Consider the following 22,285-nt stretch of genomic DNA (forward strand, 5'->3'; position numbering starts at 1 on the left):
CTTAAATAAGATCTAATTATCTGTATTCCTATGTTGAGAAATGCTATGTATAATTCTCTGTAGTGAACTCTATTCACTATTATAATATTCACTATTATAGCAACCAGAAGAATAATTCATAGGGAGAGGACAGGATACTAAATGGTTTAAGATGACATGGGGTGGGAAAGAGTGGGGGAATAGTAGGGGACACCAAGAAAAATCTGAGTAAATAAGAAAAATAGGATATTCTATTACACACAAAGAGGGCATGGGAAGGGGAGGGGATAAATACTATTATAAGAAGGAGAGGAAGAGAGCATTAGGAGGTAATAATCAAACCTTACTCTCAGTGTAATCAACCCGGAGAGGGAAGAGTAGTTTTATTATCCATTCAGATAAAAAATTCTATCTAACCCCACTGAGAAAGTGAGAAGGGAGCAGGGGAGTGGGGAGGTCAAAAAAGGAAGGAGAGAAGAAGGGGGAGGGAATTCATTAGGCCTTTAAAAAACAAAAAGAGGGGAATAACAAGGGAGGGGGCAGAAAGGGATACTGGCTCAAAGCAAACCACTGGTTTAAAAGAAAATAGTGTAAGAAGAAGGGGTGGGTCTAGGGAAGGATACAAAAATGTCAGTGAATGCACAACAGATAATTGTAACTCTGAATGTGAATGGAATGAACTCGCTCATAAAAAGGAAGCAAATAGCAGAGTGGATCAGAAACCAAAATCCTACCATATGTTGTCTACAAGAAACACATATGAGGCAGGTAGACACACACAAGTTTAAGGTTAAGGGCTTGAGCAAAATCTTTTGGGCATCAAATAATAAAAAGAAGGCAGGAGTGGCTATTATGATCTCTGACAAAGCCAAAGTAAAAATAGATATGATTAAAAAAGACAGGGAAAGTCATTACATCCTGATTAAAGGCAGTATAAACAATGAGGAAATAACACTGCTCAATATGTATGCACCAAGTGGTATAGCATCCAAATTCATAAAGGAGAAACTGGCAGAGCTCAAGAAGGAAATAGATAATAAAACCATAATAGTGGGAGATCTAAATATTCCTCTTTCAGATCTAGATAAATCAAACCAAAGAATAAATAAGAAAGAGGTAAGAGAGGTGAATGAAGTCCTAGAAAAATTAGATTTAATTTATATGTGGAGAAAAATAAATAGGGACAAAAAGGAATACACCTTCTTTTCAGCTGCACATGGTACATTCACAAAGATTTACCATGTAATAGGACATAGAATCATTCCAAACAAATGCAAAAGAGCAGATATAATAAATGTAACCTTCTCAGATAATAATTAGTAAGGGCACCTGGACAGGCAAATCAAAAACCAATTGGAAATTAAACAATATGATTCTCTGAAATCAATATGTCAAAGAAGAAATCATAGAAAGAATCAACAATTTCATTGAAGAGAATGACAATGATGAGACATCCTACTAAACTCTGTGGGATGCAGCCAAGGCAGTACTCAGGAGGAAATTTATATCCTTGAGTGCATATATTAACAAATTAAGGAGGGCAGAGATTAATGAACTGGGTATACAACTCAAAAAACTAGAAAGCTAGCAAATTAAAAACCCCCAGATGAAAACTAAATTAGAAATACTAAAAACCAAGGGAGAAATTAATAAAATCAAAAGTAAAAGAACTATTGAATTAATAAATAAGACTAGAAGCTGGTATTTTGAAAAAACAGATAAAATAGACAAAGTACTGGTCAATCTAATAAGAAAAAGGAAAGAAGAAAACCAAATTGACAGTATCAAAGATGAAAAGGGAGACCTCACCTCTAATGAAGGGGAAATTAAGGAAATCATTAAAAACTATTTTGCCCAATTATATGGCAATAAGTATAACAATTTAGGAGATATGGATGAATATCTACAAAAATATAAATTACCTAGATTAACAGTAGAAGAATTAGAATACCTAAATAATCCCATATCAGAAATAGAAATTGAACAAGCCATCAAAGAACTCCCTAAGAAAAAATCACCAGGACCTGATGGATTCACAAGTGAATTCTATCAGACATTCAAAGAGCAACTAATCCCAATACTATACAAATTATTTGATATAATAAACAAAGAAGGAGTCCTACCAAATTCCTTCTATGACACAAATATGGTACTGATTCCAAAGCCAGGTAGACCAAAAACAGAAAAAGAAAACTATAGACTAATCTCCCTAATGTAATGTGGCTAATTTGAAGAAAGGTGGGGTATAAGGGAGTTTGAAAGGAGGATGTTTGAGATTTGCTAAGTGGGTAATCTCGGTTACAGGTAGGCTGGGATTAAAGGAGATTCAGGGTATAATAGGACTGAAGTCAGGAGTATAGCACAGAAAGAAAGCAGAGATCTTTTAGGGAGAAGAGAAGTTAAACTAAACAGACAAACACAGCAGGCTTACAGACTGGGACTTAGACTGAAACACAAGCTGAGGGAAATAGACTAGACTGAAATTAACAAACAGGCTTTAGTTAATTTCACAGGAAGGGACCTGTTTTGAAGTAACACCTTCCTTCAAGATGGATGCCCCAGCTTCCCTTTAAGCCCAGAGTATGTTGTCTCTTTCCCTCTTCTTCCCACTTGATAACTAACAGACAAATTACACTAATAGGGCTGTTGAAGACAAAAGGGTTTATTTTGTTTGAAGGATGTTTGTTAGGAAGGTGGATCAAAGGAAAGCCCTATCAGTTGTCTCAGGAACCTCAGGTGGGGGAAGTGAAGCAAAGATGGAGTCTGAGTAAGGACCTGCCTTTAAACTCAGCTTTACTAAGTGCTATTACTATCTAAAGGGAATAAATGATGACTGACTAACTATAACTAATGCTGTCCATCAGGTAACTCTTCACAGATTTAACTCCTCTCTAATTACTCTCCTTATTAACTCCACAGACATATAAGGTAAGGGAGGGAAGGCAGGGATGGTATTAGGAAAGGAAGATATAAAGGGTTTATCTAAAATAATAATTTCTTAAGTAAATATATCAAAGCTAGGCTAAATTTAAATATTAAAGCTAGGTAATCAAAGCAGCTCAGCTGATTCACAACCTCCCTCCATGGAAGATCCAGTCAACTGTCTTTTCCTCAAGATTCCAAACCTCTAACAGCTTTTGGAACTCAGCCAAAGCTAGAAAAAACTATATGACCCCAATTCTGTATAATACACTAATGGACATAGATGCAAAAATCTTAAATAGAATATTAGGAAAGAGACTCCAGCAAGTAATTAAGAAGATCATCCACCATGATCAGGTGGGATTTATAGCAGGAATGCAAAGATGGTTCAACATTAGGAGAACCATCCACATAATTGACCATATCAACAATCTAACAAAAAAAAATCACATGATTATCTCAATAGATGCTGAAAAAGCTTTTGACAAAATACAGCATCCATTCCTATTGAAAACATTGAAAAGTATAGGAATAGAAGGACCCTTCCTAAAAATAATAAACAGTATATACTTAAAACCATCAACGAGCATTATATGCAATAGGGATAAATTAGAAACCTTCCCAATAAGATCAGGAGTGAAACAAAGATGCCCATTATCACCTCTAGTATTCAACATAATACTAGAAACACTAGCAATAGCAATTAGAGAAGAAAAAGAAATTGAAGGTATCAAAATAGGCAATGAGGAGACTAAGCTATTACTCTTTGCAGATGATATGATGGTCTACTTAAATAATCCTAGAGAATCAACTAAGAAGCTGGTAGAAATAATCAATAACTTTAGCAAAGTTGCAGGATACAAACATATCACACCCTACACCAAGATAAATTCAGAATGGGTGAATGACCTGAATATAAATAGGGAAACTATAAATAAGTTAAGTGAACACAAAATAGTATAACTGTCAGATCTCTGGGAAAAGAAAGATTTTAAAACCAAGCAAGAGTTAGAGAAAATTACAAAATGTAAATTAAATGGTTTTGATTATATTAAGCTAAAAAGCTTTTGTACAAACAAAAATAATGTAGTCAAAATCAGAAGGGAAATAACGAATTGGGAAACAATCTTTATAACAAAAAACTCTGACAGGAGTCTAATTACTCAAATATACAAGGAGTTAAAGCAATTGTATAAAAAATCAAGCCATTCCCCAATTGAAAAATGGGTAAAAGACATGAATAGGCAATTGTCGGGTAAAGAAATCAAAAGTATCAATAAGCACATGAGAAAGTGTTCTAAATCTCTAATAATTAGAGAAATGCAAATCAAAAGAACTCTGAGGTATCACTTCACACCTAGCAGATTGGCTAAAATGAAAGAAGGGGAGAGTAATGAATGCTGGAGGCGATGTGGCAAAATTGGGACATTAATGCATTGCTGGTGGAGTTGTGAACTGATACAACCATTCTGGCTGGCAATTTGGAACTATGCTCAAAGGGCTATAAAAGAATGCCTGCCCTTTGATCCAGCCATACCATTATTGGGTTTGTACCCCAAAGAGATCATAGATAAACAGACTTGTATGAAAATATTTATAGCTGTGCTTTTTGTGGTGGCAAAGAACTGGAAAAGGAGGGTATGTCCTTCAATTGGGGAATGGCTGAACAAACTGTGGTATATGCTGGTGATGGAATACTATTGTGCTAAAAGGAATAATAAACTGGAGGAGTTCCAGGTGAACTGGAAAGACCTCCAGGAACTGATGCAGAGTGAAAGGAGCAGAGCCAGAAGAACACTATACACAGAGACTGATATACTGTGGTAAAATCGAATGTAATGGACTTCTGTACCAGCAACTGTGCAATGACACAAGACAGCTCTGAGGGATTTATGGTAAAGAACGCTACCCACATTCAGAGGAAGATCTGCAGGAGAAGAAACATAGAAGATAAACAAATGCTTGAATTCATGGGCTGAGGAGGACATGATTGGGGACGTGGACTCAAAACTACCACACCAATCCAACTAACAACAATGGGGAAATAGGCCTTCAACAAGGACACATGTTACAACCAGTGGAAGTGTGCATCAGGCATGGGTGGGGGGTGAGCGGGGGATGAAGAGGAAAGTAGGGGCATGTTATTATTAAAAATGATGAGGGCTGAGATCAAAAGGAACAATAGTATTTTAATAAAAGCCATGCTGATAGAGATAAACTGACCACGTGCCTGTAAGAAAAACTATTCCAACCTCACCTCAGCCATTTACCTTTCCTCTCTCCACGAACTCAGGTAGCTAAAGAAGCCAGGTAGCTCAAGAGGCAGGTAGCTAAAGAGGAAGGTAGCTAAAAAAAAGGAAGTTCCTCCTCACCCCGGAGATTTTAAACTGTCCTCTGCGTGGAGGCGTAGGCATCCCCATGCCCAAAGAACCGGAACGGGAAACCCGTTGGACCACGGGAAATGTAGTTCCAAGTATCCCAAGTGATTTTAAATGACACAGGCATAAAGTATGTAAACAGGTTAAAATGAATATTAATAAATGTTTAAAAAAATAACCCCCAGAAATGTTATAGCTAAATTAAAGAACTTCCAGGCCAGGAAAAAATATTGCAAATAGACAGAAATAGACAATTCAGATATCAATTAGCCTCAGTTAGGATTACACGAGATCTATCAGCCTTTAGTGGAAACTAAAGGACCACAAGGCTTGGAATATGATATTAAATAATAACAAGAATGGAAGGATGTTTTAATATTAGGAACACTATTCATATAATTGATCATTTCAACAACCAAACCAACAGAAATCACATGATTATCTCAATAGATGCAGATAGAGTTTTTTTTTTTTAATTTTAAACCCTTAACTTCTGTGTATTGACTTATAGGTGGAAGATTGGTAAGGGCAGTCAATGTGGGTCAAGTGACTTGCCCAGGGTCACACAGCTGGGAAGTGTCTGAGGCCAGATTTGAACCTAGGACTTCCTGTCTCTAGGCCTGGCTCTCAATCCACTGAGCTACCCAGCTGCCCCCTGATGCAGATAGAGTTTTGACAAAATACAATACTCATTTGTATTGAAAACACTAGAAAGTATAGGAATAGATGGGCCTTTTATAAAAATAATGATAGTATATATTTAAAACCATCAGCAAACATCATCTGCAATGGGGATATATTAGAAGACTTCCAAATAACCTCAGAAGTGAAACAAGGATGCCCATTACTACCTCTATTATTTAATATTATACTAGAAATGCTAGCAATAGTAATTAGAGAAGAAAAAGAAATTGAAGCAATTAAAGTAGGCAATGAGGAGACTGAACTATCTCTCATTGCAGATATGATAGTCTACTTGACGAATCCTAGAAAATCAGCTTAAAAGCTAGTGGAAATAATCAGCAACTTTAGCAAAGTTGCAAGAACAAAAATAAACCCACATAAATCATCAGCATTTCTATATATTTCCAACACAACTCAGTAGCAATAATTGAGGGAAATAATAATGAAGGATGGGAATAAGGGATTCTATACTCAAAACCTAAGGGCAAACCACAGGGGGCAGGGAAGGACTTAACTACACTATCCTATTGACCTAAGCCAGGCAGGGCCCAAAGGAAGCAGTACTGAAGTCACAGGGAAAGCTCCTTCAAACCTGGTTCCAGCCAGGTTTGGTCAGCTCAGATAAAGGACCAATTGGGGTCTCATGGTAATCCAAGGATGGTCACAGGATGCCAAGAGCCAACTCCACCAGGTGATCCAAGGTACCCAGGTAGGGAGAGTGAGTTTGCAATTCTGTCCACCAGATTACAAACCACTTCCCCACTTGGTGCTGCTCTGCAGGTCTGATGTCCACTCCTGAAAGCCTTCACCTCTCAGGATCCCAGGGAATCTGGATGCAGTTTTTCCCTAACTCTGAGATCTCCCAGGGTTAGCAAAAGTTATGTCCCAACCAATAATGGAGTCTCTCCCAGAGCACAAGCCCCACTTCCTGCTCCTTCATTCCATCTTGGAATCCTCCAGCCCTTCTTGCTAGGTCCAACACTAACACTAAATTAATTGCTATATAACCCTCACAACACCTGTCACGACTTTCATCCTCTCCTCGACTTAATACTTACTCTTGCTGTAGAAGTGGAAAAGGATAATGTGCTGAGGGAGGTTCTATCCTTCACCAGTACAGAACTTGCTTCTCTGTGGTCCTTAAATTGGTCTAGCAGTGATTCCCAAAGTGGGTACTACCACCCCCTGGTGGGTGCTGAAGTGATCCAGAGGGGTGGTGATGGCCACAGGTGCATTTGGGGGTGGTGAATAACTGTAAGGGGGCGGTGACAGTATGTGATGGGGGAACTAAGTAATATTTTTTCTGGAAAGGGGGTGGTAGGCTAAAAAAGTTTGGGAACCACTGGTCTAGACTCTGCCTTATTTTATAACCATGCCTTGAAATTATAGACCTTATCTGGGACCAGGTTTTAGACTCAACATTAGGAAAAAAACAACAACCTCATTGTAGCCATTTGAACCTTCTCTGTGTCTCCTGATGTTTTCCCAATACCAGGTCATCTTTTCATCCATTTATAGATATGTGACCACACAACTGATTCTGGTATTCTTTCCTACAGCAATTCCATGGAAGATGTTGCTGATTTCAGAGAAGTCTCCTAAGAAAAATTCAGGCCACTTTCCTCCTCAAAAAACATTGCTTTTTTTCCCCCTAGTTTTTCTATGTTGTCACCATAAAGTTCTGGAGTTGTCCTTGCTTTATATCCTATCTGCTTGTTCTGTTCCCCTTTGACTGGCAAAGAACTCTATTGTGTTTTTCTTTGGCTAGATTTTTTATACACAAAATTGTCTTCATTTTAATCAAGTGTTTAAGCATATGGAGTAGGTTTTAGAAAGAACATTTTATACTGCCATCTTAGCTGTAAGTTCTTTGTCTGTTTCTCTACAGAATTCTATATCCCCTTTCTCTCTGTTCACTGATTTCTCTCCTTACTTCCTTCACTCCAAGTTTGAATAACTACTTTCTTCCCACAAGGTCTATACTTTCTCATCCATATAATCCAAAGCTTTTCCCCCCTCTAAGTAGGACATATTCATGAGCCATCTGGATAATTATTTTATTTCTCCATGGAACATGTTGCATTAGTATATCTCTTTTCTTGTAACTCTAAAATATAGAGTTGAACTTGGAAAGGTTCAAAGGGAACTAATAAATTTAGAAATACCTATGAGGTTACCCTAGTCCTGGTGCTGCCAGGGAAATATCAATTCTCTGTATTCTCAAGATAATGTCTTGAAAAGTAAAAACAACAATAAATTATACCTTTCTGTAAGGAAGACAGAGTTTATGAATATTGTCCATCAACCATTATCACATCCAATGTGCAAGGGTATCTTTTTCTTTCAGGACAAAACTGTGCCTAAGCCAAACATCCATCCCTGTCCACAGATCTTCTTTGATACTCTCCAGTTTGTATTTTAAAAATATAACAGGGAATGAGCTGAATTTTTAAACTCAATTTCTGAGACTAAAGAAGTAGAAGTGATCTTCCTCTTATACACATTATCTCTGTATCTACTTGATACATATATTTTCTTTATCAAATTGCTATGGTAATGTTTTGATTGTGATACTGTAGGAAATTATTATAATAATATTACAGTAAAGATATAGCAATGTTTTTATTGTAAGTAGCTGGGTAGTTATCACTGCTACTCTAGGAAAACAAACATTGAATTTTCTCCTTCTTCCGTGCTAATATTATTTCTTTTCTTTTCTTTTTTTAAGCTTTCCTTGCCTGTTTATTTTTTTAAGATTTAAATATTTTATTTTTTTAGAAAAAATTTCCATGGTTACATTATTCATCTTTTTACTTTCCCCTTCACCCCCCCCCTTAAGCCCTCTCCCATATCCAATGCACATTTTCACTGGTTTTAAAATGTGTCATCAATCAAGACTTATTTACATATTATTGATAGTTGCATTGGTGTGGTCGGTTCAAGTCTACGTCCCTAATCATGTCCGCATCAACCCATGTGTTCAAGCAGTTGTTTGTCTTCTGTGTTTCCACTTCTGTAGTTCTTCCTCTGAATATGGGTAGCGTTCTTTTCCATAAATCCCTCAGAATTGTCCTGGGTTATTGCATTACTGCTAGTACAGAAGTACTAATATTATTTCTTTGAATGTTTGGGAATATTTAGGATGTGTTATATATGTTCTCTTATCCGAACCACATTAAGTTTCATTTGATGTGACATTTTCCATCACCTAGGGGGAAAATGGCATCAATATATATTGGACAAAAAATTAAGGCTGGGAAAGTGAGACACTGTGGTAGTAGTCATGGGCAAGTTTGCTTTATTTTAAATTACAAGGCACTAATAAGATTATTCGGACTAGTTTGAACTTAGAATTATCCTCATCTATGTTTAACATATAAGGAAGTGTAGAAAAGTTAAGTTATTTGTATGTAGATACTGAAGCAGGTGTTTTCCAGTTCTTCCATGTATGCTCTCTTTTGGGCATTCACTCAAATAAAACAGATGCCAAATATTCTACATTTTGGTAGTTGATATTCGAGTTTCTGTGTATTCTGACCAAAATAATTCATTGCCTAGTGTACAGCCATCTGGCTATGTGTCTCTTTGTACTTGGCTATTCTGGTCCTCCAATGGCAGATAAAATTGCTACTCAAAATCTTTCTAACTTGGAATGACCTGACAGGAAATCTGCTTCAGGATTAGCTTTATGCCAACATCAGAGTAGAACTTTGATAAAGATTTTTTTAAAGTTCTTATAAAAGTTTTATTTGAGATGATGTAGTTAAATTGCATTTATTTTTTAATTATACATTAAATTGCATAGTTAAACCAAAAGGGTAAAAGATTCATCTACATAAATAATCAAACAAGAGAATATAAGCTCAATGACAAACTTTTTTTATTATCTGGAAACTAGTTTTGTTAAGATACTAGATACTTGACACCAGAAGATGGACACTAGTGATTAATATTTTGGCCACAGATGCTCATAAAATCTTTTAGTAGGCTGTGACTGTATTGATTTTTCCATTTATTGAAGAAGTGTCCAAAATAAAGAAAGCACGGATCTTTTTAAATGTTGAAGAACTAGATGCACTTTAAATACATTATTTTTATTTATTTTAGTCAGTAAGTTTGATTTTCAGGATTATGCAAGTATATGTATTTTAACTTCTCCACAAATTGTAAATTAGTACAAGAAAATTGTTAGGTTTACCATTTAACACTATAGAGATCCAGAGCTATGCAATTTAGTACCTTCACTCATCCAGAACAAAATGGAAATCAAGAAATATACAAAGGTAAAAAATCAATAAAAATTTTGATTAGCCAAAATATAAAGTTCCAATGTTTAAAAAAAGTTTAATTTTTTTCTTTAAATATCATCATATCAAGTTTGTATATATAATCACCAGTCTCACTCTATGGCAAATATTAGAAAAGCCAATAATAGAGGTGAATGAGAGAGGAATGTTTAGAAAAGTTTTTTAAAAATGCTAGCTGGAGAAAACCATAATGAAAAATATGTACATATATATTATTTTCTGGGGAAACTTTATGATTGGCTATTTTTCTGAAGATAAAACATTCCTTCACACTTAAATAGTAACCAAAGACAGCATAGTTTTAAAGGACAGTGCAAGCGTTATGTTTATATTGATGACAATGAATTAAATTGTTTCAAAATCTTTAAGAAAATAATAAAGCATTTAAATAAATAATTTTTAAAGGAGTCATCTCCCAAATGTATAAAAAATTTTAAATGGTAATTTAGGAGCAAACCTTTTGCCTATTCTGTTGCCTATTTCATGCCCTGGGCATTTTGATTATCAGGTTTTAACTTTATTTCTATTCTCATATGTGTATATTTTTATATTTAATGAGAGCAATCTATGATTTTTTAAAGTTCTATAGGGAGATTTTTGATGGTTCTACTATTAGCTATACAGAATTTAGATGTAAATGTGGCATAAAATCACATATCAAAGAAGATTCTAGTTATTTAAAGATACCTTCAAAATAGATTTTGATATATTTTTTAGTGAAGAGATACTTCATGTAACAAAGTTTTAATAAAATAAAATAAGATTATTATTCTGCTCCACAAATATATATATATGTATGTATGTATGTATGTATGTATATGTATATGTATATGTATATGTATATGTATATGTATATATGTAAACACCTACAGCCTTATCCTGTTTTGTACATTCTTCCTTATGACAAATTGTCAATGAGAAGCTTTCACTGGAATTGAGACTTTGAACTATATTGGTGCTCTCCATCATCTACATTGTAGTAGGTTGTCTACTACTCCATTGTCCACTCCTGTGGAATTTCAGGTTCCACAAATTTAGAAATGTGGATTCCAGAAATATTTTGGAAAACTCTACAGGTAGCAATGGTAATAGGAGTTAAATGGGATAATCAAAGGGGAAGTTTAAATGAGAGAATCCAGTAATTCTCAATTTTAGCACCAACCCTAGCAAAATAATAAAATTGACAAATTATATTTGGGGTTGCAATAAGACTGCAGTGCATCTACAGGTACTTACTTATTTACTTATTTATTTATAGGTACTTATATAATTAGAAAAGAGATTATCCAATTTTTTGTATCTAGAAAAAAGACATCAAATTTTGTAGAAAAATTAGTGTCAAATACATTCAACTTATATTGTTCCTCCTATGCTGAAATGTTTGCTAGTGATTATTAGTTACATAATACAACAGTATTTTTAAAAGGTGGGAAATTCAATATAATTTTTATGTGGAATATATTTATTTATTCTAGAATGTTCTTGTTGACATTGACTTCCACATAAAAGGGAAATGATCTTACAGTAGTCCTATGTCATCATGAAGTTTTTCAAATGTAGAAATTTAAATGTAAACACTAGAAATCTATTCAGATTCAAATGCCTAAAGGAAAAATGCTACGATATCTTATTTATAATTGACTTGCAACATGCTATGTACATGTGTATATATGTACACTATGAGCACACATTCATATATACAAAATCACTTAAACATAACATGTTGTGTATATATATATGTATATATATATATGTATGTATACATACACAGTGTGTTGTGAGCCAATTATAAGTAAACTAAGACACTGTACCATATGTGATACTAAGACATACCACTTATGAGTGGTATGTCTTATACATATACACATAGTATTTTAAATAACTTTATAGAATAATTTTGTTAGAGTTGATGACATCTGATCTAATAAAATTTTAATAAACTAAAATTAGGGAATGTTGCTGTTGTTTAACCTTCTTTTTAAAGAGAACATCATCAAATTTTGTTTCCTGATTTTTGTGCACTACTTTAATGATTTAAGCATTTCTGATATTGAATTATTTCTCAGTGTGTATCTATCCTCTATGACTTACTAATTTTTGTAATTTATCATGGCCAATAAAACCAACCTTTGATGCTGAGACTCCACAATCTTAGGTGGCCAGTGCTTGGAAAATAGCCATAAAGTTTATGATTTGGTAATGGCTAATCCTTAGCAGATGAGAATAAGTATAGCTTTTTCCATCTCCTAACTAAGTTGTGATGTGTTAGGTACAGAAAAAGTATTTGGCCATTATAACAAAATAAATATGGAGTCTAAGGACATTATAATATATAAGTGATATATGTATGTCATTAAATGATAGTAATAGTCACTACTATCAAAATATCAAATGAGATAAATTTGTAAAGTATTTAGCACAATATCTATATGTGGCAGTTGCTATATAAATGCTTATTGCTCTTCTACCCAAATAAGTACAAAATGGATATTTTTAAACTAAATATCCAGGTTTTTTTGCCCACATGGATTTTATCAGTATAGTAACCTGTCTTTTTCAGATCATTGCCTCTATCAAATGCAGATAAATAACTTTTCCAAATTATAGTTGCATTTTTTATTTTTCTCATCTTGTTGTTTTAGGAAAAGTCCATTTTTACTTTACCTCTTTTGTTGTTGCTATTTCAGAAACAGCTTGTAAGTTTGGCTAAAAGCCTCAATATTATATTGTTTTGGTTTTTTTTCCAAATGGAAAAGACTATTCAAAATGTCTGATGACTGTAAACCCCTTGAGGTTTCTTCTTCTCTAAGATATTTGTTATTAATGCAAAACTATTTGAAGCTAAACAATCTAATATTACAGCCACAATTTTGTGTAGGAATACAAGAAAAACACACAAACGTATACATACATATGCATTCACACAGCACTCAGTATTTAGAAGCAATGAAAACACCGAAACAGAATCATTAGGATGTGTTTTAATGCAGGCCATCAAATTTTATAGCGCACAGATAAAATTTTTATCTAGTGAAAATAATAGACTTAGCAAAAATCAAAATACCAAACTACCAAAAGACGAGATTCCTTACCTCCATTGCTGTTTTATAAGTGTGCTCCTCTCTGACCTGGCCTCTACTCTAGTCTCTTGCCTTGTACCCAGTTTGCTTTTCAGCTAACTTGCAGGAACAGTATTCAGAGACTTTTCTACTGTGGTACCTCACAATCTTAAAATTTGCTGTTCCTTTGTCCTATGCCAAATTTCTATTGTTTCTATATGACTCATACAATCCACCATTAATGTTTAATCATGTAATATCTCCTCATTATCAAACAGCCAATTAATATCAATCAGCTTTTCTGAATGTATAAAAAATATCACTAAAACTTTTACCTAATCCAGCAACATACTCTGCTCACACATACTCACTGATGTGTGTGCTCAAATTAAAAATAAGTGGTAGATATAAATCATTCCTGCCCCATACATACTTTGTGAGACACTTTCCCTCTTACATATACATATATTCCATTTAAAATAACTGCAAAGTGTCTACCTACCAAGACAAACCCAGGAACTTTACAAAAATTTATTAATTTTTTTTACATCCACTGATTTTTTAATGTGACAAAATATATCATGTATTTATTATAAAATATATGCTTTGGAATTTAATAATCCAAATTTATGAAAATAATTGCTTAACATTTTTCACAGAAATAGAGTCATATTTGATTAACAGTAAAATATCATTTACTAATTGGTAGGCCAATGCAATACAATAAAAAGGACTATTTCTTCTGAATTGATTTACTTTTTCAGTCATCTCAATATAACTTTACTTTTAAATTTCACTTTAAAGAGGTAGAAGAAAATAATGAAATCCACCTGGAAGAACAAAAGTTCAAGAATATCACATGGATAAATAAAAAATATATGACTAAAGGTGTCCTAGCACTACCAAAGGATCATGAAGTAGATTAGTTGTTGAAACTATGGGTAAAGGAGATGACAAGATTTGACCATTGACTATATAGAGTGAGGGAATTGAGGAGATTGGGATAGTAAGAAGTTCACTATAGGAATTGAATGAACCACACTGACTCCATCTTGCAATTCAATTCTACAACTAGCCCAGTTCCCCTTCTATTGAATTATGTGTCTAGTTCAATTTCTTCCTTAAGAGAAAAACTTGTTCAATTGTGGAAATTGGTAGAAAACCTTATTGTGTTGTTTGAACATAGTCTTGCATGGTTGGAAAACTGGACAGCCTTTACATGCTTCTTAGAGACCTTTAACTAAGAACATAAGTTATTTTTCCAGAAACCAGGGCAGATCTAAAGATTGATGCCAGAAGTTTTCTCACAGTTGTACATTTCAAGCAACCCCTATGTCTTATCTGAAAACTAGACTTAAACTCGCCAGTAGTGATTCTTTCTATATTCCTTTGCATACCTGTACTGGAGTGAGCAGATCAGACAACTCTTTTTCTGAATTCAGGAAATGGTACTCATTCATTCTCCCTCTCTCAACCTGAAAAGTTCCTAATTTTTCCTCCAATTAGAAATCATATTACATAATGTATTGTTTCCTTTTAATCAGTTGATTTTACTGATGAATTTTTTAATGTATAAAAGTCCGTCTCCCCTTGTATTTTGGAGTCAAGTGCAAAAGCTGAGAATGCCTGGTTCCAACTTCTTTGGCAACTGACATGCATTACTTAATAAATCAATAAGCTTAGAATCTTAAATCTTTGTTTCCTCATTTATTTCATCTTTTATTCACCACAAGGTTTAGCAAGAGAAGTAAAGGATGCCTAAAACTGCAAAACAAGGTGATGGAAAGATAGTAGTGTTTTTTAAGAAAAACTGGGAATTATGAAAGAAATATCAGTCTAATGCAAGAGATGATAAACTGAATTTTAAACATACTAAGTTTGAAATGCATACAAGGCATCCATTTTGACATATCCAAAGACAATGGTTATTTTTTTCCAATGACAATTGTTGATGCAGAACTGGTTTGTCAGAGAGATTGAAGCTAAATATTCACATATGAGAATCTTTTTCAGGGGCACGATAGTTGAATCCATGGAAACTGATGGCACCATCAAAAGATAAAATGTAGAAAAAAAAGAAAGCCCTTAGACAGAACTTTAGCATAAATCCATAGTTAGAGGACAAAATATGGATGATGCTGATGACCCATCAAATAAGATTGAAAATGAATATATGCTATATATATATATCATAAAATCACAGAGAAAAGTATGATGAAATCATGGAGAGGAAAGAATGTCAAGAAGAGTGCTGTTAACAGTTCCAAATGCTGCAGATAGGCCAAGAAGCAAAAGAATTTGGAAAAGACCATGAGATTTGTCAATTAAAGGGTCATTGGTTATTGATAAAGTTAGAAGTCAGATTGCACAAAGGTTGAGACATGAGAGAGAGGAAGTAGGATTAATGAATATAAATAGATTTTTATTTGTTTTTGTAATAGGAGATTGTATTCATGAATTAGTACATAAAGAGAGAATGAAGATGAGAGAAAGGGATTAATTTTGGAGGAAATTTGCTAAAAGGCATGCCAAGAAATGACATAATATATGAAAATACAAAAATTTTCCCAATTTAAGCTAGAATTTTGATTAAAAAACTGTAATAGAAGAGAAAATAGTGGATTATTTTAAGGGCTTTTTGGCTAAGGACATAGTGAATAAGTACTGACTTCAGATGAATGAGTTCATGGATCATCTTTGACTCAGTACCTCTGTGACCCCTGGCAAATCACTTAAGCTTCCTGTGCTTTGATTTTTCTTATTTGTAAAATTAGAAAGTTGGACTATATGGCCTCTGGTATTCCTCTTTCTTTAGATTTTTGATCTTTTGTAGAACAGAAGAGAGGTGAATGTCTCTAACACATGTTTTCCTTATTTCAGAAAAAATAAATATGCTGAGATTTACTTTTGAAAGGGTGAGGAAAACTGTTGGTTTAAGAGATTTGAGAAGATATGATTAGCTACCAGAAGAATATCTTACCACAATAAAGATGCAGTTGAGATGAGATGAATTGTAGTGTATCAAGTCTGTGGCATTGCCTACCTTCCTCACTAATCATATTAGTAGACATGGAAGAGAAAGATTATAGAACTCATGAAGATTTGGGTCTTAGCAGGTATGAGTGAATAAATGAAAAAAATTATTTTCAAAGCAATTATTCAATGTCAAGTTGCTGAGCTAAGTGCTGCAATTATGAATACAAAAAGCATGCCAACAAGTTTACTTTCTCATAAAGAAAGGCAACATACCTAAAGAAGTAGAGGATTGTGAGCAATGTTTTAAACAGAAGTAAAAGGTAAAGTCAGTAATGCTATAGGCCTATTTAACATTGTTTTAGGGATAATAGGGTGAATTTATTACTATTACCAGAAGTAGAGGTGAAAAATGGGAGGTAGGGTGGTAACATGACCAAAGGTATAACATGAAGATAGAGGGCAGCAAAAAGGCAGATTTAGGTAAAATAATTGTGGAGAACTAGCACCCATCAGGAGCACAGAGCTTCCAGATTTGGACCTGGAGAGTCGGGTTGACAAGTTACAATCAGAGAAAACGATAGGAGATTTGATAATAGAGAAGAGTAAACCTGAAGTGATTAACTACAGAAAAAAAAGCTTAAGAAGTGAAGCCAAGGCAAGGTTAATCTAAGAGTACAGATGAGTAGAGGTACTGGAGGTCATAGTGAAAGTGAAAAATAAAATTAGGAGGAATGAAGTATAGGGAGAATGAAGTATAGGAAGATAGAAAATGATAAGTTATGACTAGACAAAGAAATTTAAGAATTCTTCATCATGGACTCTCTCATCCCAAAGTCTTTTATTAAAGACTTTGGGATGAGAGAGTAATAACTGTAACCATGACAGTGGTATACAAATGATATAGAATACAGGTGGAAGTTGAGAAATAGAATACATTTTTATGGTAATTGAGAAGATTGAGGATCTGTGACTTCAGGGAGGAAAAATCTATGTCTGTATTGAACTCCCCTCTTGTAAGAATAGACATTGGACAGGAAAGAAAGATGCAGTGAGCCACAGAATACTTGAGAAAAAAGGAGAATGATCTTGGGATAAAGAAATTATCACTAGCTGGGATTTATACCAGAAATGCAGGGCTAGTGGATTCATGGAAATTGTGGGTAATAGTTTTGTTCTAACTCTAGGATTAATTATTTGTTTACTTCTCAAAGATATTTTGAACTCTGTATTTACTGTATGGATATGTGTCAACTATTACTTTATGAAAGAGAACAAACTTCTGATATGAAATTCTAGCCACTGAATCATGTCATACTAGGAATTTGGTAGGTACTATTTTTTTATACCTTGAAATTATTCTGTAAAGTTTCCACTATTCTCTCCCACAATTTGCATTAACCAATATATCCTTCCTTTAAACCAACGGTTGGTAACCTTTTTGGCCATGAGAGCCATAAACACCTGCGGAAGGAGGAGGATGGAGGTGGAAGGTGCTGGAATATGGGGCAGGGGGCTGAAGGGACTCCTAGGGCACATCCTGGGGCTCTGCCGGGACTGGCCAGTCAGGAGGTGGAGCCAGATATGGCTGTGGAGCCAGATATGGCTCGAGAGCCATACATTGCCAACCCCTGCTTTAAACCATAAATATGTATATACAAATTATATATGTAGTGTATATGTGAGTTTTTTATAAAAGAGGTTTAATCATACTAACTTCATTCCTGATACAATCACTGGTATCACTGTAGCTCAACTGGCCCAAGTTTATCTTTCCTATACTTTTATGTCCCGCTATTACTCAGACCCTAGATAATTGAATTGGAGTTTAAAAACAACCTCTTCCTTCTCCTTCTTCTCTGACTACTACTACTACTATTATAATGACAATGACACCAATGACTCCTAGAAATGTGGAAAATATAGGCAATGGAGGGCACCAGAGATGTTAAAATATAATCTAAATAGTTTTAGGTACACACACTGGGGTGTAGGAGAGACTAGACCAGGATAAGGAGTTCACTGGATTTATCACAGGAATGGCAGTTGGTCTTAATTGTCACCCTGCTCTCCCTAGGCCAGAGTCTAGAAACAAGCAGGCAAGGTAAAAGGGTTTAACAGTTTTAATTATGTTTAACTAAAAGGTGGGAAAGGGATTTCTATACTTAAAATCTAAAGGGCAAAACCACAGGGCAAGGGGAGGACTTATTCTACTCTAATCTAAGTGATCCAGCAGGCAGGGCCCAGGGAACGGTGGAGTCTCTAGGAGGCTGAATCAGTCCTGGTACCAGCCAGGCTTGAATGAGCACAGTTATCAATCTGAGGGTGGCTTTGAGGGTTCTCACAGTTTTCCAAAAATGCTCACTGGATGCCAAAATCCTAGGTGGTCCAAGATATCCAAGAAGAAAGAGTGTGCTTGAGAAATTGTCCACCAGATTCAAAACTTCTCCTCTTCTTGGCACTGTTCTATTGTTGCTGGAAATCCACCTCCACTCAGGATCCCAAGGAAATCAAGATGCAGGGTCTGAGATCTCCCAGGGCTGGCAACAGTTTGCCCACCACTAATGGAGTCTCCCTCTCAGGGCACAAGGCACTCCTTCCTGCTCCTTCATTCCATCTTAGAATTCTCCAGCTCCAGCCTGCTAGATGAACTTTAATTCTTAATTAATTACTACCTAATCTTCCTCACAACAGAAATGACTGCCTTTTTAGATTTAGGACTAGTTTCAATACAACTGGTTAAACAAGCCACTACTCTCCTATATTTGAACGTATTCAAATAATACTACTTCTATTACTATAACTACTGACAGCAAATTACCCCTATTTGTTCTTAATAATGTTATAAGCTTAAAAACCCCAAAACGAAGCATGTAAGAAATCAAAATTTTAAAACTCAAACATTTAATTTTTCCCAATCACATGTCTAAACAGTTTTTAACATTCATTTTCTAACATTTTGAGCTCCAAATTCTATCCTCTCTTCTCCCCCTTCCTAAGATGATAAGTAATTAGAGACTGGTTATACACATGTAATTAGGCAAAATCTATTTCTATAGTAGTAAAGTCATGCAAGAAGACACATCAAAAATTAAGAAAATGAAATGAAACTATATGCTTTGAACTGCATTCAAAGTCAATCAAGTTCTTTCTCTGGAAGCAAAAAGCATTTTTCAAAACATTTTTGGAGTTATCTTGGATCATTGTATTGCTGAGAATAGCTAGGTAATTCACAATTTATCATCATATGATATTACTGTTTATTGAGTACAGTGTTCTGGTTTTTCTCACTTCACTCTGTACCAGTTCATATCAGTCTTTCCAGGTTTTTCCAAACTCATCTAGCTCATTATTTTTTATTACATTAAAGTAATGTATCACAACTTTTTCAGTCACTTCCCAATTGATAGACATTGCCTCAAAGAACCCTGTTTTCTTAACATCATTTGGCTGTTTACTTTCTGACACTTCATTTCCTTTTATGTGAATTAGACATATATCTTTACAAAAGTACTTCATCAGGGAATCTCTAAAACTCTATGGCAACCAGTATCCATTTTTTCCTTTTCCATTTCTGAATGTTAAGGGCAGAAAAAAGAATGTTGTATTACCAACCCTTTATTTATTCTTACATCCCAATGTTAGTCATTTTATTGTGTGTCTTCCAATAAATTGTAAGCTTTTTGAGGATTGGAACTATTTAATTTTTGTTTTGAGGTCCAGTGACTTGCACATAATAATAACAAATAAATAAATAATAAAAAATGCTTTTTGATTTGTTGATCATTGCAGCAGTCATTTTATCAGTCAAAGAACAAAGAACAACAATGATACTTATTACCTGTTCAATATGATTTCATGAAGAGAACTGAGCTCATGTTATTCCATTTATCTTTTGTTTTGAGCCATTCTTTAACTTTTTTGCTTTCTGATTTCCATGTAGGTGGTTGATCAGATTGACACATTGACTTCTGACCTACAGCTGGAGGATGAGATGACAGACAGCTCCAAAACTGATACACTGAACAGTAGCTCCAGTAGCACCACAGCATCCAGTTTAGAGAAGATCAAAGTGCATTCTAATGCAACACTCATCAAGCCACCAGTCCACCCTTCTGCTATACTCACAGTCCTGAGAAAACCTAATCCTCCACCTCCTCCTCCACGATTGACACCTGTGAAGTGTGAAGATCCTCACAGGCCTGTGCCAACCATCAATTCTGTAAAGACAAATGGCACACTTCTCCGAAATGGAGGATTATCTGGAGCATCAAACAAAATTCCAAATGGGGACATCTGCGGTTTACCTAGTAGTAACTTAGACAAGGTACAGATGCAGCCTCTGATGCACAGACCTGAGAAGGACAGGTGTCCCCAGGCAGGAACAAGGGAACGGGTACGATTTAGTGAAAAGATTCAATACCATGGGTACTGTCCTGACTGTGATGTCCGGTATAACATAAAAAATCGAGAGGTTCACATCCACAGTGAACTTCTCCACATGCCAGGAAAGCTTCCTCACCAGTGCCCCCCTCTCCCACCTCTACCACCTCCTCTCCCTCCTTTTCCTCTGGAAAATGGAGGGTTGGGAATAAGCCACAGTAACAGTTTCCCCCCTCTAAGACCTGCAACTGTGCCTCTACCTACTGCACCTAAACCACAGAAGACCATCTTGAGGAAATCAACCACTACGACAGTGTGATGTATGCCACTTGAAAAACTGTTTTGATTTTTCTATATTATAAATATAAAATAATAGATAATGATGAGCACTTTCTACTCAAGCAATAAGAAGCCCAAACATATTACAGCCTGTGTTCAACAAAGTGGCATAAAATCACCTGGTAAGTGTGGAGAACTATCCCATATGTAAACAGAATTGTTCCAGTATTAAAACATGTGCTAATGCATATTTCAGAGTTTATTTTTATTTACAGATGGTTTGAACTATGACCTGGATTTTATTATTCTTTTATATTGATATGTCAAAGGAAATATTTCTTTATTGTTAAAACATAGCAAGTAACTGCCCTGAGAACTAGTCATATTGTTAACTTTGGTAAAATAAATAAATGAATGAATGAAATAAGGAATTTTAGTGGTGAAGAATATATCTATTACTCTTCAATAGGGAACTATGTGGCAGTCCTGCATTAATAAATATATGTTGACATTTCTAGAACCTAAAATTTTTCTCAATGGTAATTTGATGATGTGACAAACAAGTAGTATATAATTGTGGAAGCAAATGAATGATCATTAGGGTTCAGATAAAATTATGTTTATAAAATATTTTTTCTGCCCATGGATTACTTGAATAAAGCAGAACACTACCTCTTCTAATATAGCTGAATCACATTTCAAATATCTAGGTCTTATGGAAAAATCTAGTTTATGCTAGAAGTAGAATTATAGATAATATTATGATACGTGCACTGATAAGCATAGCTCAATGTACAGACCATTGAGACAAATTAAGGTCTTTGGATTTCTCTTGGAGGACCTCTGAAGTAGAGTGCTAGGTATTTTTATTCATCAATCTAATTCTGATATGTAAATCCTTGAAAAAAAATACACACACACACACACACACATATATATATATACACACCATGTCTTTCCATTTGATTCTTATAACCCTATGAGATAAGTGCTATCACCCCCATTTTATAGATGAGAAAACTGAGGCTGAGTGTCATTTAAGTAACTTGCCCAGGATAACACAGTTAATAAGTATCTGAGACCGGATTTGAATTCAAGGCTTCCTAATGTTGAATTTTCTATCCACTGATGATCAAGTCACGCTGAGTATTTCTGTCTTCCAAGTTTCGTGTTGGGCATTGAAATGAACATCTCTACACATTCCCTCCCTCAGATCTTCAAAAATCTAGTGGCAGGAATGATTTGATCCAGACAATGTATGGTACCCACCATGCCATTATGTCATATGTATGCATGTATACATGTGTGTGAACGTGGGAAG

The 22,285-nt window shown here is 34.8% G+C and overlaps 1 protein-coding gene across 1 annotated transcript in view; it reads left to right on the forward strand.

Annotated features, from left to right (window-relative positions):
- The window catches only part of PRR16 (proline rich 16), a 213,826-nt gene extending 192,494 nt beyond the window's left edge, over positions 1 to 21,332 (forward strand). The window contains exon 2 of the mRNA XM_044662013.1: positions 20,246 to 21,332. Within this exon, the coding sequence (XP_044517948.1) occupies positions 20,246 to 21,004 (759 nt within the window). The 3' untranslated portion in view covers positions 21,005 to 21,332. The remainder of the gene's footprint in view (positions 1 to 20,245) is intronic.
- Positions 21,333 to 22,285: the final 953 nt, after the last annotated feature.

This window comes from Gracilinanus agilis, chromosome 1 (genome assembly GCF_016433145.1).
Source record: "Gracilinanus agilis isolate LMUSP501 chromosome 1, AgileGrace, whole genome shotgun sequence".
In the NCBI taxonomy this organism is placed as follows: domain Eukaryota; kingdom Metazoa; phylum Chordata; class Mammalia; order Didelphimorphia; family Didelphidae; genus Gracilinanus; species Gracilinanus agilis.